Source organism: Carcharodon carcharias, chromosome 17, assembly GCF_017639515.1.
Source record: "Carcharodon carcharias isolate sCarCar2 chromosome 17, sCarCar2.pri, whole genome shotgun sequence".
NCBI lineage: Eukaryota > Metazoa > Chordata > Chondrichthyes > Lamniformes > Lamnidae > Carcharodon > Carcharodon carcharias.
Window position 1 is genome coordinate 56872856 of NC_054483.1, and position 16910 is coordinate 56889765.

The following is a 16910-nucleotide window of genomic DNA, read 5'->3' on the forward strand; positions in this document are numbered from 1 at the left end:
TCCCGGGACCGCCAATCGCACATGCCTGATGAGTGAAAAACTCAGAACTGCGTTCTGTATTTCATTACTCCTTTTAATGTTTGCTGCTGTCCTTGTAAAAGAAACAAATGAAAGCATTTTCAGTTCACTTAAAGACAGATTTTTTGACAGATTTTGATTTTTTTTTGCCCAGGTACACAGCTTCACCTTTAAATGAATCCATCCCATTCAGGTTTAGTTGCAGCTTTTTAAGGACTGCTGCAGTGCAATTCTCCTCCAACTGCACCATTGTCTTTACCACGCTCTCTGCACCTTGCCCTATATGGGGACCTAGAAATAAGATCAACCCCAAAAATTTTTGTTTTTATCTCTGTGTTTAATTGACTGCCACTCCTCTTAAAGAAATGCCTACCTTGAAGAAGATTTGCTCCTCTCTGCGACAAGATTTCCGTATCTCTCTCTTGCCTTGTTCACCTTCATTGCTTTCCATTTCTCTCCTGGTGTTTGACAAGGTGTTTACTAAAACCCGCTTTCACTGCCATATCTCCTTTCTCAATGACTGTCTCCGCCTCCGACTTAGTCCACGTGGATTTCAACTGAAATTCCATCCCTCTTGTTTCGAACCCACCCAGGATTACAGGTATCTCCGGGACATAAAACGTTTCTCGGACTGCTGTTCCCGTCACATTCTGAGATCCACACTCAGTGCCATGCGCCGCCACATGAACACACTCGGCCTCTCCCTCCAGCAGCACTGCCGTACCCTTTTTCAAAGCTGCGCGTGCCCCCAGTTTCATTTTATTCTTTGTCTCATCCGACGCCTCAACAAGAAACTTTTTCTCTTTCTCTCAAGTGCTAAGGAATGCAAGCTCCAACAACTCATCGACACCAACACCCATCTAGGACCCTCCAGCCCTGCCTGTCCCTCCGTCCCCACCCCACCTTCCAATCCCAGCCCTGGCTGTGTATTCACTATGTATGCTGACCTTCCCATCTCCGATGCTGAACATTCAGTGCTCAGCAAAGGACTTAGTTTCATACTCTTACGCCGTCATCTCAATGAATTTTGGGCTCGGCACGATGCTGAACTCTTCTTCCGCCGTCTTTGTCTCCGTGCTCACTTCTTTTGGCAGGAGTCCTCTCCGCGTTCAATGGATCCTTTTACCCACCTCCAATATTCTCCCTCCACCTGGACCCCTCCCTCTGGATTCTTACGTTCTCTTGATCTTTTCATTGAGAACTGTCGGCATGACATTAGTCGTCTCAATTTCTCTGCTCCTCTCACCCATTCTAATCTCTCTCTGAACTTACTGCACTCTGTTCTCTCAGGACCAACGCTAAAATTGTCATCAAACCCACTGACAAGGGTGGTGCTGTTGTTGTCTGGCGCACTGACCTCTACATCGTAGAGGCTGAACGTCAACTTGCAGACACTTCCTCCTACCTCTCCCTGGACCATGACCCCACCACTGAACATCAAGCCATTGTTTCCAGGACTGTCAGTGACCTCATCTCCTCTGGAGATCTTCCTCCCACAGCTTCCAACCAGATAGTCACCCAACCTCGGACAGCCCGCTTCTATCTCCTACCCAGAATCCACAAATAGAACTGTCCCGGTAGACTGATTGTGTCAGCTTGCTCCTGCCCCACGGAACTCATTTCTCACTATCTTGACTCCCTTCTCTCTCTCCTTGTCCAGTCCCTTCCCACCTACATGCGTGATTCCTCTGACACCTTACATCACATCAACAATTTCCAGTTCCCTGGCCCCAACCGCTTCCTCTTCAGCATGGACGTCCAATCCCTCTACATCTCCATCCCCATCAGGATGGTCTGAGGGTCCTTAGCTTCTTCCTCAAACAGAGGCTCGAACAATCCCCATCCACCACTACTCTCCTCCGTCTGGCTGAACTTGTTCTCACACTGAACAATTTGTCCTTTAATTCCTCTCACTTCCTCCAAATAAAAGGTGTGGCTATGTGTAGCCGCATGGGCCCCAGCTACGCCTGTCTCTTTATGGGGTATGTGGAACATTCCTTGTTCCAGTCCTACTCCGGCCCCCTTCCACAACCCTTTCTCCAGTACATTGATGATTACTTCGGTGCTGCTTCATGCTCTCGTCGGGACTTGGAAAAATTTACTAATTTTGCTTCCAATCTCCACCCCTCCATCGTTTTCACATGGTCCATCTCTGACACTTCCCTTCCCTTCCTTGACCTCTCTGTCTCAATCTCTGGTGATAGACTGTCCACCAATATCCATTACAAGCCTACCGACTCCCACAGCTACCTCGACTACAGCTCCTCACACCCCGCTTCCTGTAAGGACTGCATCCCATTCTCTCAGTTCCTTCGCCTCCATCGCATCTGTTCTGATGATGCTACCTTCAAAAACAGTTCCTCTGACATGTCCTCCTTCTTCCTTAACCGAGGTTTTCCACTCACAGTGGTTGACAGGGCCCTCAACTGTGTCCGGCCCATCTCCCGTGCATCCGCCCTCATGCCTTCTCCTCCCTCCCAGAAACATGATAGGGTCCCCCTTGTCCTCACTTATCACCCCACCAGCCTCCGCATTCAAAGCATCATCCTCCGCCATTTCCGCCAACTCCAGTATGATGCCACCACCAAACACATCTTCCCTTCACCGCCACCCCCCCGCCCCGGCAGCATTCCGTAGGGGTCGTTCCCTCTGGGACACCCTTGTCCACTCCTCCATCACCCCCTACTCCTCAACCCTCACCTATGGCACCTCCCCATGCGCACGCAAAAGCTGCAACACCTGCCCCTTCCCTTCCTCTCTCCTCACCGTCCAAGACCCCAAATGTTCCTTTCAAATGAAGCAGCATTTCACTTGCATTTCCCCCAACTTAGTCTACTGCATTCCTTGCTCCCAATGCGGTCTCCTCTACATTGGAGAGACCAAACGTAAACTGGGCGACCGCTTTACAAAACACCTGTGATCTTTCCACGAGAATGACCCAAACCTCCCTGTCGCTTGCCATTTTAACACTCCACCCTGCACTCTTGCCCACATGTCTGTCCTTGGCTTACTGCATTGTTCCAGTGAAGCCTAACGCAAACTGGAGGAACTGCACCTCATCTTCCGAATAGGCACTTTACAGCCTTCCAGACTGAATATTGAATTCAACAACTTTAGATCTTGAACTCCCTCCCACCCCCTTTCTGTTTCTTCCCCCTTCCTTTTGTTTTTTTCCAATAATTTATATAGATTTTTCTTTTCCCACCTATTTCCATTATTTTTAAATCTTTTATGCCCTGCTAGTCTTTTCACCCCACCCCCACTAGAGCTATACCTTGAGTGCCCTACCATCCATTCTTAATTAGCACATTCGTTTAGATACTTTCACCACCTTCAACACCTCTGTGTTCTTTTGTCTGTGACATCTTTTGATTATTTGCTCTTATCACTGCTTGCTTGTCCCTACAACCACACCACCCCCCCCCCCACTTCTCTCCTCCACCCCCCCAACCCACCCACCCACCCCCACTCCCCCCCACCGCACACTAAACCAGCTTATATTTCACCCCTCTCCTTATATTCACTCAGTTCTGTGGAAGGGTCGTGAGGACTCGAAATGTCAACTCTTTTCTTCTCCGCCAATGCTGCCAAACATGCTGAGTTTTTCCAGGTAATTCTGTTTTGTTTTGGATTTCCAGCATCCGCAGTTTCTTGTTTTTGTCCCAAAAATTCCTGGATGGTTAGTTTGGAGCGAAGACAGCGTTAATCTCCACATGCTCTAGATTGACCATTTCAGCACCCCCAGCTAGTAAAGTTACAATCTACCAGTCATTTCACTTCATCTTAGTACCTATAGAAATTACCAGCTATTCAGTTTCTGCTTTTTGCACAGAAACTGGCTCAGATATTCCAAAATTAAATCCTCCTTTTTAGTGACTTTCAGATCTTTTGTCCTTCTTCCCTACATTTATCTTATCCTAACTTTTTAAATACAGTTTGAAATAGGTCACAGCAGACCAATTATATCCACCACAATAATGCAAATCTCCATTACTTTTATTCCTATCGTCACAAACTACTTTAGTTCAATATTGTAATCATACATATCAAATACTTGTTTACAGATTTTTAAAATATCTCATATTAATGCCTCAGATTCTTCTTCACAAGTGTTTACATGAGTGGTTAACAGAATCAGAAAAAAATCCAGAAGCTGAAATCCACCTTTGTGCTCTGCACCTCTTGGGCTTGGCTCCCGTGGAAGCAACGAAGCAGCAGATTCTGCTGGGATTCCACCCCATGGAGAGGGGGCCAGGAAATTTTGGTGAGGAGCTGAGGGCAGATCTACTGGAGTGTGGCTGGGGGAATTACCCAGGAAATTTTGCCCAGTACACTTGATAATATGCATAGTATGCATTCATGTTAAGAACAGACACAGGCCCTTTCTATTATGAGCCAAGTAATGGCCACAGATGCAGTTCTGAGCAGGTAATCAAACCTCATTTGGGGTGGATATTGTAGATTTTGCTAATGACTCTGTCCACACAATTTGGGAAGGGATAGGTGTGTTCTGGTTTACCATGCTTGCACCAGCAGACAGGGCCCAAAAGAACATGAGCTCCTGACTATTACAAATTCATAAACAGTCCAACTTTCTGATTTTGAGATGCAGCTCAATTGGTTGTACCTTTGTAATACTGTGTACATATTCACAATATGTGTTATTATACATTATTTAATGTTCTCAAGATTAGTAAACGTAACATTTTACCAATGAAACAATCACAAAGAATGGCACAATAATGCAAAACACCCTCATAAATTGAGACTCTCCCTTATTGCTCGATTACAAGCCCTACACTTTCATAAGTTATATAACAACCATTACTGAGTTAAATTTATTCAAGTACAAATTAAAATGAGCCTGGAGGGCATCACAGTCTGAGTCAGTTTTATTCTTCCCTGCACATAAAGTGCGATACTTCGTTTAATGGTCAGATCCTTTGCTGGGATAGGCATCTACTAGTCCCCCGCAATTTTCATGGAGTCGAGCCACCTTTTCAAGGTGTCGTGGTTTGTGGCCCCTCCAGAGGTGTCATGAATCATAGTTTGGATGAGGGAACCTTTTGAAAAGTAAGGTCAAAAGGTCTTACCCATGCTCCCTTGCCAACGTATGCCCCTCCACCCTCCCTCATGGCTCCTCATACTCTCTATACCAACATATGCTCCTCCACCTACCCCACCCCCATGGCCCCTCATACCCTCCAAGCTAATCCACTTCCATAGTATAAGAACCTTACACAACAGTAGCATGTGGGCATGATAAGCTTTAAAAAAAACTAGATATTCAGACATAACTATCTACTTTCTTAAAGAAAACAACAATTACTACATCCCATTAAAAGTGTCAATCATCCAAACCTTTAAATATTCACTAGCAGAAACTACAAGCACTTGACAACTCTTTATTTGTGTAAATAAACATTGTGCAATTGACAGCATAGATCACAGAGAAATAGTTACATTTGCTGGTGGGCACAGCTGTTTCAACAGACTAATGGATGTCTAGACTCTCAGCCAAGAATGTGTAATGAAGCTTTGAGGCTGGTTAGAGGGGCATAGGTTGGCGTGGAAGGTATGAGGGGCCATATAGGTGGGTGGGAGGCATGAGCTGGCATTGATGAGGCAAGGTGCATGTGTGAGGGCTAGAGGGCTGCTTTTTGGTTTACTGTTATTATTACAACTGGGACAAAGCCCCAGAGCACCGAGGCCTGCCTTGGCACCTTCGAAATCTTTGCGGGGCCGGCAGGCCCACCCCTCCCTACAAACCCCGAAGGAAAATTGCACCAATTTGGTTCTCAGCATGGCTGCTCTTCTAATCCCAAATAGATCATCCATATCCTCTTCCTCCTACCTATATCCTTACCATAATCAAATCTAGACTGTTTGCATTGTCTTCAATTCAAGCCTATCCTTTCCCAGACCCTAAATGAGTGGTAGCTCTGAGTATTCCATGTCTCTCTTTCTTCCTTCCAAGTTTTGTTTTAAGATCACTAAATCATGATTCCCAATTTTCCATATCTTCTATTTCACACTTTTCAACGCACTGGTAACTTATCAACTTTTTATCAGAAGAGGGGAGGAAAGGATGGAAAGCTTGGGGAAAGAAAACTAAGCACCAGATACCTTTATGGATTATTTAATTCAGTTGTTACATGAAAAATAACCTTCTGTAAACTGCTTGCCTCTACCAGTCCAAATGCGATATTGTTCCAGTTCCCAGTTCTGAAGCCCCCACAATAACTACAGCAGAATGTCTAATTTCTAGTGAGAAATAATCTTCAGCAAAGGACTAAATAATGTGCACTGCATATAAAGGCACTCATTGTCTATTGAATTCTAATGATAAATCACTTGAGCTGTACATTTTAACTAGTGCAAAAGGTTTGTTTGCCTCTTAGCAGTGAAGGGTTAAAATGTGATTGACTGGTTAAACATCAGAGTGCAACAATTAAAGCATCCTTCAAGTTTTGTGCATTGGTTAGCATAATAAAATTATCTGCTTTAGCCTTGCAAATATATTAAGTGCATCACTGTTCAGAGATGCCAGATGCAAGATAATATTAAGTAGCCTTTTTGTAAACCTCAAATTATCCCCCTTGATAAATCTACATATTAATTCCTCATTACTTTCACATCAGAGGACAATTGGAGTAATTTGCTTTTGATCATCATATACTGGCACTGAATTCTAATTTTTAGCCTATGCAGATTGTGACTTCATTCATGACAATAAATCATCAATCATGCCTTTCTATTCCTCCCTAGTGTACCTAAATATTTTTTTCCTGAAATACTTTGCACTATTTTTTGTTGTGTCGGTTTCCTTTTTAAATGTAAATCACACTAGCTAACTAGAGAATGCAACTTAAATTGTTGCGATTTATAATTTCCCAAGATGTTGTGTTGCTTTCATTTAGTGAAAAGCATTACAACACAACACTGTTCACGAGCTTACAGTACTAAGATATTCAGTGCGAAGTGAGATTGTTCTGAACACATAGGATTGTTGCATTTCTAAATCAGGACTCTTCACCTGTAGTGATAGTCTAAATCATACATTCCTTATGTTTACTTGTCATGGTTATCCATTTGAGAATACTTTCAGCACTTTAATATTTTTCTGGACAAAAGGTTACATTGTGCAACTTGGTAATATTCTTTAAAAAACAAGTGCAATGCAGAAAGTACCAACGGATCTGGCATATATAATAATCCAGGGCAAACTAAAAAGCTGCTTTTACTCAGTAGTACATTTTGCAACAATTATCACTGGCTATAAGTGTCTGGTGGCTCAGTGGGTAGTGTCTATACCTCTGAGCCAGAAGCTTTGGGGTCAAGGCTCACTCCAGGACTTGATGGTCATGGAAGGTACGTTCACAATGTGGCTAAACATTTGAATTATTGAACTGCAAATCCTTCCAATATGCATATGGTAGACAGTAAGAGTAGAAGAGTCTCCTGGTCAGCCAGAGCAGAATCTGCAAAAGGCAATGGCAAACCACTGCAGTACTTTGCCAAGCATAACCATGAGCATAAAAGTACATGAGTGCCTTTAGGACATGGTACCTGTAGAGAGAGAATGCTGGTTACTCTAAAAAAATAAATTAGGATCTTGTTAAGATTCTCTTAAATTAGGTTTTCCTGGTAAAATGTTTAAATAGTATTTAACTTTACATTTAGAAAAGAAGTACAGATTTTAACCATTTTGTTGAATGTATGGTGAATGATGATTACCAGGCCTATTAGTTGCGTAGCTTCAGAGTAATAGAGCTATTTATGTCAAATGCATGCTGATGCAACGTACCACGCTATTCTCTTAGCTAGAATGAAGGCACAAATGATTACTGTAACAATGTGAAAGCTTCATTTTTATATTAGTGATGTTAAAGGTTAAACTGCAACATTAACACTATTAGTTAATAACTACGCACATTATTATCTTTTTAATGGTTTCAAGTTAAATTTTGACGACATTTTAAAATGTGTTATCTGTATGCAATTCTTTGCAGGAGGGGATATGGACAACAGGAGGTAGGAATCCCCATATATTTTTGCTGATGATTCATCTTCTTTATGTCTTATTACTTCAGATAACTGATGTTTAAAACTCATCCAAAGGAAATCCAATATTTACCTCTTTTACCACCTCCTCCTCTTTGTTCTTTTTTTCTTACAACCCTTTGCCAGCAACAGCAATTACTGAGGCCCTCACTTCTTAGACCTGAGGTACAATAGTCTGTCTTTGTATTAATAATTAATTAAAATCTTCTCACGAGTTAGCATATATATGTATCAGCATTCAGAATATCTACTTTTTCCAATTATTTGTCTGTTCTTGATTTGCATTTGTGGTGACTGATAACAAGAGATTAATTCGGCCACACATGAACACAAATACTCATTATGGTCCTTATCTGAATGACAGGAACTCTCCATGGAATCAGGCATTGATCCTGGTCAGGACTACTATGCACAGGATTACTACAATTATGAGCCTGGGTAAGCCCTCCTGTGTGAAACTTTTAGAAATTTTTAGCAGCATATCAAGTTTATCTTCTCAGAACCCTACCAAGAGAGATTAGGAAGAGAACATCTGATGCTCTGAATATATAATGTATGTAGGTCAAGGGTCTACAAGTCATTACTGATTGCTTTAAATTTAGCCATTATTTATATCATTATCTTACAATCAAAGCTTTCACTTGGTGACAGCGTCCAAAGAAATAAAAAAGAGGATTTTCAACCACTAACTGCTCATTTCTCACCTAATAACGGATGATAGGCAGAGGAAGCTCTGGTGGGCTCTTTGTCCACCATTTTGCCTGCCTTATTCAATTTTCAGGTATGCCTTTAAATGGGGGCCCATTACTCCCATTGAAAGTTAAAATTAACACTTGGTGTCCTGTGATTTTTTTGTTTAATCACATTCGGAACAGACTGAGTTGATGGGTTTCATTAAAAATACCGTTAATTACACAAGTGTACTATTCATCACATATGCAAATATAGAATATAGGAAGATTTTTGCCTTGACTTATCAGTAGAATATTTTGCGTCCTGACACTGGTGCAGAGGGAATTTGTATTTCAAGGCAGACAAGAGGGGTAAGGTGAAAGGGGACAGGAGATGTTCAAACTCAGTTCAAAACAGTTATGATGTCAGCTATGCACTAGCCCAATGCCACATTCGAGAGGCCAGAACTCTTTTCAGGTCTGGGCTTCATTTGAGTAATATCGAGAAGCTGCAACCTCCAAACAGGTGCTTCATTACAGCCTATTGCACTTCTGGATTTTTTAGTGCATCTCGCACATCCTCAGAGTCTAAATCAACAGGACTGTTAAAACCCTCGCACTCCTCCGGGTCCCCTAGCTCATCTCCTCCTGGCAGCCCTGACTCTTCTGCATCTATTCAACGGTTCCCGCCCTGGCTCCCTGACTTCTTTCCCACCACTGCTCGACTCTCTGGCTTCCCTGCCAGCGCTCCCAACTCCTCTGCACCCACCACCCCTCCCCTGCCCCTCACACCCTCTCCACACATTGTACTCCCAGCACCCTCAGGTAACACGTGTCTCCTCTCCACCCTGGCTCCTCAGCACCCCCATTGTCGGAATTGACGCCATCTGATGGAGGGGAAAAGCCCATCCATCAAATGCTGTTTCTGGCATCAGTCGAGTTGAGGAGCCATGCTGGAGAGGAGCTGAGTGTGTGGGTGAAGGGGGCAGGGGTGCTGAGGGTGCAGGGGGGGTAGAGGAGCAGGGATCAGGGTGCTAGAGGAGCCAGGTGAGGAGAGGAGAGGAGAGGGTTGCTGGGGGAGGTGCAGGAGGACAGCTGAAATTAAGACATATATACAACTACATTGCCACCATTAAGTAAGGGCTCCAAAGAGTCAAGAAACACTTACTGTCATAGAAGTGAACACAGACCTCAAGGAGCATGTCTTCAGCTCGTGGCATCTAAAATGCACGTGGCTTTGCTGGCAATGTGCCGTGTGGCTAGGCTTCTCCACTGACTGCGGCATTAGATCCATGATGCAGCTGAGAGATCAAGTTCCCACTGCAGGCTACAACCAAGGCGGGTTTGTACTTCTTCATGCATTCAGTGGTGAATGCCTCTGCTTTGCTGCTGACCGCAAGATTGGACCCATCTGCATGGAGCCATCTGACAGATGGTGCCTGCTAGTGGACTGGGTGGTAGTGGTGGCAGGGATGGGGATGAAGGTGAGTGGGGGAGGCGGGTCCGCTGCCTGGGCACAAGAACAGGCATGAAAGCTCTTCATGGCCTCTCAAAAATGTTTTTTTATTAAAAACATATCTTTTCCTGAGCAGCCTACAGCAGGCCCAATGACTGGGACCAGCATGCAGGGCACACATACATTTAGAACCATTTTAAAATTGCAATCAGGGCCGTACAAATGCCCTAGGATCTCCACCTACATATTTAAATAGCCTCCCACCTAGTTTGAGTGGGATTGATGGACCTCAATTTCAAGGCCTGCCTGAAAATTTAATCAGGGAATAAATGGGTGTCCAAAGTGTCCACCAGTTTCTTCTACTGGTCGACCTTTTCTCAGGCAAGAGAAAGTCATCAGTAAGCTGAAAACGTCCACTCCCTCCCTGACCTGATCTAATGCCTCGCTGTTCCAAGTATTCAATATTAGTTAACCTGTCTTTGCAAATGCAAGTGGGTGAGGACAATTGATACTGAGGTGGATAACCATCTACACCTGCTAGTGAATGTGTGGACTGCCAAATCTGGCATGACAGGATGCTCAGCACATTCCCTCCTCAGTTTTTGCTTTTTTTTCCTATTGCTACACACGCTGTAATTCTCCTCTGCCATGGGCTTCAAGTTAACTAAGGCAGAGCAAGTTGACTCATTATTACCTCAATTGTACATTTAAAATACCAAATGCTACTCAGGAAATATTCAATAATCATCCTTGCATCCCAGCACAAAATGCTGTACCGTGAGCCCCCATGCCCGGATTGTAACTATTACAGGTAAAACTGCCATTTACATTGCCTTTCATCTTAATACAGCTAACCTGCCTTTATAATGTGAAGAAAAATAATGTTGTAAGGGTGAAAAACTAATCATGCTACATGGGGTAATGAGCTAATCATGCACAGGGTTATCAGTAATGATTGATATATGGAAGCAATTTTACTCAAGGTCTGTAATTATCTACTTACAAATAGGATTGTGTCACGTGAGCAAAAGACGCAGTGTTGTCCTAACCTTCAAGAGATTTAAATTTTAAGCTTGTTCAGTCCTTCATTTACAAGGTCCTAAAATGTAGGAAATAGTGATATTATCAGTTTGCTCCGAATGTGACAACCTACTACAGAGATATTCACACAGTACTTTGCTGACTAAAATATGTTGTAAGACACTGGGATCAATACCCTGACATCAAGGCAACTAGATAAATTCTTAGCCTTTATCTTCATTCCTCATCAAGAACTCTCTGGAGTTTACCACTCAAATTATGCCTAAGAGTTAATGATGTCTAAATTTGGCTCACCGAGGAGCCTTACATCAACCAGTTTCAATTATATTAGAATTAAAAACAATTCAGTATACCACAGTAACTCAGCAGCAACTGTGGTCTGATAATAAATTTACCGTTGATGTTAATGCCTGAGATTGGTATCAACTGGTCAGGTTAATTTAGTATTAGACGCCTTCTAAAGCTGATAAGTCCAACAGCATCTGATAACCATTCCATCGAATAGATTAATGTCAATGGAGTAGAAATTAGTTTTGAGCTGTGGTGCTAAACTGGCAGTATTGGTTTGGCTGTCTGTTATTGGCAGCGCCTGAAACCTAATCCCATTGACTGTGTTGGTCCTGAATATCTGATACTGTATTTAAAAGATGGCGGATCTGATATTGCCTTTTTTGTGCCATTGTCCGAGGTGAAATTTCTACCCTGACCTCCATCCAGTTAGAAACATTTCCAGAACTTGCAATGACTTTGTCCTTATAAACTAACATGAGTGAATTGATTGTATTCTGTGATAGTGTCGAAACTCTTTGCAGCATTTTATAAACAAAAAAAATCCACATTTAATTGGTGTGTTTTGGAGCTGAAATAGATCCAACAAAAATTAAAAACTGATTGCTAGATGTCACTATTATTGCTATGATTTATTTGATTGTTACGACCCACTCCCAGGTGAGGTTTCCCAAAGTTGTTGATCCAAGCGAGACCCCTCATTTGTCACTGCCTGGCTGGGACACCCTTAAATTGTTACGAGGAGGGATGAACTGGCTCTCTGTCTTTATTCAGCACACCCCTCCTACTGTAGCTCACAACAAGATATAACCTAAAAAGGATCCCTTTTTCCTAGACCCAATCATTCTGATTTTGAAGGAGCCAATTTGATCAGACTTTCTTGAGTTAGTGGTAAAAATAAGTTTATTAACCACTAAAGGCAAGAAAGGATAAAGCACATGTATATACGGTCATACAGGTTAAAGGTACTGCATAGGGGACTGGTCTCGCCTTCAAGAATCTGGGGGTTGCCCCAGGATTGACGTGGATTTTAGTTTGCAGCCTCTGAATCTTCCCAAGCTCTTCCCTGAAAACAGGCAGATTTTGATAATAATTCTTGCAGATCATTCATTCTGCATTGAAAAATCTTGGTCCACCCCAATTTTATTTCCTTAAGCCAGTTCCGACCAAGTAGCCTTGGACCCTCTCTTGCTACCACTATCAGGGGTAAATTAACAGACCGGTTTCCATACTGTACTGGAACCTCGCATATAACTCTTACTCATATGTTTTCATGAGTATACATCTTTAATTTATCATCTGAATTTTCCAGATTTAGTGAGTGGTCTCCTCCATTCAGATATTTGAAAGTATGTTCCCCTATAACTGTCGTGGATGCCCCTGTATCCACCTCCATTCGGATGGGTATCCCATTGACTTCCACTGTCACATAGATTGGTTCTGTTTTACCCATTTTTAAGTTGTGTAGTGAGTAAATATCTGACTCCGTTTCTTCTGGTTCCTCTATTATGTGAATTTCACCATTCTGACCTTCTCACTTAAAGTTTTGTCTTAATCTGTCTTTACAATATCGCATAATGTGCCCATTACGATGGCAGTAGAAACACTTGGAGTGAGATTTTCCATACCTGCCCACCACTAGCATCGTCTGGTCCCGCCGCAAGTCAATGGACTTGTGGCTGGGGTGCTTCCTCATCCGCGACGGGTCCCGCCCACAATGGGGCTGGAACATCCTGGCCAAGATTCTTTTAAATTGTTGTTCACTTGCAGGCTGTCTGGTTCCATTGCTGCCATTATTATTGTGTGTTTTCCCTGTTAAACCATTGCTTTTTGCTGGTCTGTTAATGGCAGTTCTTTCCTGCCTTTCCGCGGAACCCTGTGCTTTCGTGCCATTTCTAACCGGTGCTGTCCTCCTGACATGAAGGCCGGCACCATTTTGTGCTCCCTTGATTTCTTCTGAATCGCTGACTGCGCTCTTCATTGTGAGCGGCAACTCCAGTGCCTTGCTGAAGTCTAAAGTCATTTCTGACAACAATCTTTTTTGAATGGCACCTTCATTAATCCCACACACTAATCGGTCTCTCACATGCAGTCAATCGATGCCCAAACTCACTAAGCTCTGTCAGTTGTTTTAAGGTTGCGACTGTCTCTCCAGGGACGTGACACCTTGAATTAAATTTAAAACACTGCGTTGTTACTGAGGGTTTTAGCTGAAAGTGGCTATTCACAAGATTCACCAACTCATCAAAGCTCTTGGAATCTGGGGCATTGGGTGTCATTAGACTACGAATTAGGCCGTATGTTTTACTGCCAAATGTCGATAAGAGGATCGCTCCCCATTATGTCATTGGCTGAAAAGAAGGACATGAGGCACTCAATATAATGTGGTCTTATCAAACATTCGATACGGCCAAAGTGTGGCTTACTGGAGGGAGATAACTTCGACGACTATGATGAAGGCTGTACTTACAATTGCCTTGCAAGGTATGGCTGATTTACTTCTGTTGAATTTCCATGGCTTTCTTTGGCGTTGTCGACTGGTCATTTTTGCCTCGTCGCCAGTACTTATGTTCCTTCTGTCGTGCCGCTTTGCTCAGTGAACCAATTGCACGCCTATCTACTGATGAGTGAGCTGGTAAACAATATACTGCAGATGCAGAGACCAATGTAAGATGAAGCACATGCTGTTTATTAACACAAGTAACAAAGCACTAACACAATATGTGCTTCTCAAACCAGACCATACTCTAACTACTGATTTACGCTGTAGCCCGCACTACACAGCAATTGGGTAATACAGTCACGTGGTCAATCTACTCACATTCTCTTAAAGGTATATTGCACCTCAGATTACCACCAGTGGTTGACCACACAGTCAGGGAAAATGTCAGGCACTTTCTCCTGCAGCTGTTCAGTCTCTTTGACCTCAGTGGGCTTCTCTGAGACCACTGGGGATGCTGTTACCTTTGATCCCGTCAGGTCAATGCCGAACAGCAGTTCAACCCCATCCATAGGCAAACGGGGGACGACTCCCATGGTCACTGGCCATGACCCAAGGTCACGGTCCAGATGTACCCAGTACAGGGGAATGGGCATGTTTCCCCCTTCATTCTCCTTTACCAGCACCTTGGCCCTTATGAACAATTAGGGATGGGCAATAAATGCAGGTCTAGCCAGCGATGCCCCCATCCCATGAACAAATAAAAAAAATTGGCACTCTCTGGTGGGAAGGTCATTCCTTTTCTCAGCAGTAGAGTTTGGCTGGCCCCTGTATCCCTCAGTATTACTTGCCTCACTCTAGAGAAATGTGGCCACCCTTCCTTCGGATACAAAATCCTTGTAACTCTCAGGGATTTGTTTAACCTCATCCGCACTCTCAGGAGTTCCTCCACAGGGATTCATAGCTGCATTCAGAGCCATAGCCTGGTCTGCTATGCTCTCTGACTGACTCTCATTCTCTGCATGGGGTGTATGTGCCCTGATAAATCCCATTGGTTTTTCCTGAAGCCTTCAGCAGTTGGCCTACCTTGCGGCAGTTAAAACACACAGGCTTCTTGGCTTCACTTTTCATTTCAGCACCACCCTTTCTGTCCTGAGGAGGGCCCTCAGCATTTCCCTCTCTCTCATGGGTGCTCAGCTTCCTGTCACTCTCCCCCTCTCTATCCTTCCCAGTTGGTTGGGGTTGACTAGGGGAGGGTGTCTTCTGGAACAAAGGTTTGTGGACCAGCTCATAATTGTCAGCCAATGTGGCTGCCTGCCTGGCCCCTGTGACCCCCCGCTTCTCTAGGTGTGTTCTTATTGGAAAGGGTAGAGAGTTTTTAAACTCTTCAAGGAGAATTATTTCACGGAGATTTTCGTATGTGGCTTCTGTTTTAAGTGCCCACACCCATTGATCAAAGTCAAGTTGCTTAAGCCTTTCAAATTCCAGGTACATCTGGTCAGGCCGTTTCCTGAGGGTATGGAATTTCTGACGGTACGCCTCCAGCACTAACTGGTATGCACTTAACATAGCCCTTTTACTGCCTCATAGTCAGTGACCCTTTCCTCAGATAGGAGGGAGTAAATCCCATGAGCTTTCCCTGAAAGCTTACTCTGCATAAATAGGGATTAAGGTTGGACTGGCCACTTTAACTGCTGTGCTAATTGTTCAAAAGATATAAAGAAGGCTTGTATCTCTGCTTCATTAAACTTAGGGATTGGATGAACAAACCAGGTTGCCTCAATCCATAGTTCAGAGCCAGTGGTGCCTGGAAGTGGTGCCTGCTCTTCAGTTCAAGCTGTTTTAGTTGAAACTCCCTTTCCTCTCTCATAAGATTCCCTCTCTTCCCTTTGTGTCCTTTCCTGAAATTCCCTTTCCTTTTCTCTCTCCTCAAATTCTAATTTCCATTTTTCCAATTTTAATCTTTCTACTTCTATGCTATCTGTTCCATCGTCCTCAATTTCTACCTGTAGACCCTTCGCCTCCTCTTTTAAAATTTCAGGTTTACTGGCTTTCAGCTGAAATTCTAATTCTAAATGCCACGCTAACTCTTTGAATTGTTTGAGGGACAGAACTTTTAGATCCTCAAAAGCAACTGCTTCTGGTTCTGCTAGAAAAGTACTGGTATCAAAAGTGGACATTTTAACATTTCAGTAGTATAAACTCAAGAAAGTCATTTTGCAGTACCTAAAAAATTGATTTCAAAAGGACAACTTACTTTCCAAACCCCAATTTGTCACTATCTGGCTGGGACACCCCCAAATTGTTATGCCACAGGTGAGGAGGGATGGACGGTGAACTGGCTCCCTGTCTTTACTCAGCAGCCCCCCCCTCCCCAACCCACTTCTGGTCTCGCAATAAGATTTAATCTAAAAAGGATCCCTTTCACGGATACCTTTTTCCCAAACCCAATCATTCTGTTTTGAAGGAGCCAATTTGATCAGACTTTCTTGAGTTAATGGTAAGAGTAAGCTTATTAACTACTAAAGGCGAGAAAGGATAAAACACATGTATATACGGTCATACAGGTTAAAAGTAAGAATTTAGCTTGAAGTAGGTGAGAGAAGAAATATATATATATTAAAAAAGGTATACGGAACAGTCCTTGACTCGTGGGGAGTAGGTGATTGATCTTTGCAACCGTTGTGATACGAGATTCCAGTAGAATTGACTCTGATAGATGGATTCGAGGTTCCAGTAGAGTTGACTCCAGCAGACTAATAGTCATGTTTTGAGGTTCCAGTAGCATTGAATTTGGTAGAGAGGGAGAGAGATAGGGATACCTGGCGATTTGCAGGGGTACACTGAATGCGGCTGTTACTTCGGAGTCATATTTCCTGCACTTGCTCTCTCGCAGAACACCCACCAACAGATTGACAATGGGGCAGCTTTT

The 16910-nt window shown here is 43.4% G+C and overlaps 1 protein-coding gene across 1 annotated transcript in view; it reads left to right on the forward strand.

Moving 5' to 3' along the window:
• Positions 1–16910, forward strand: part of pcdh15b (protocadherin-related 15b) — a 1048074-nt gene that overhangs the window by 1018964 nt on the left and 12200 nt on the right. Inside the window, exons 35-37 of the mRNA XM_041210329.1 lie at positions 8031–8052; positions 8209–8247; positions 8447–8520. Coding sequence (XP_041066263.1) covers positions 8031–8052; positions 8209–8247; positions 8447–8520 — 135 coding nt within the window. The remainder of the gene's footprint in view (positions 1–8030; positions 8053–8208; positions 8248–8446; positions 8521–16910) is intronic.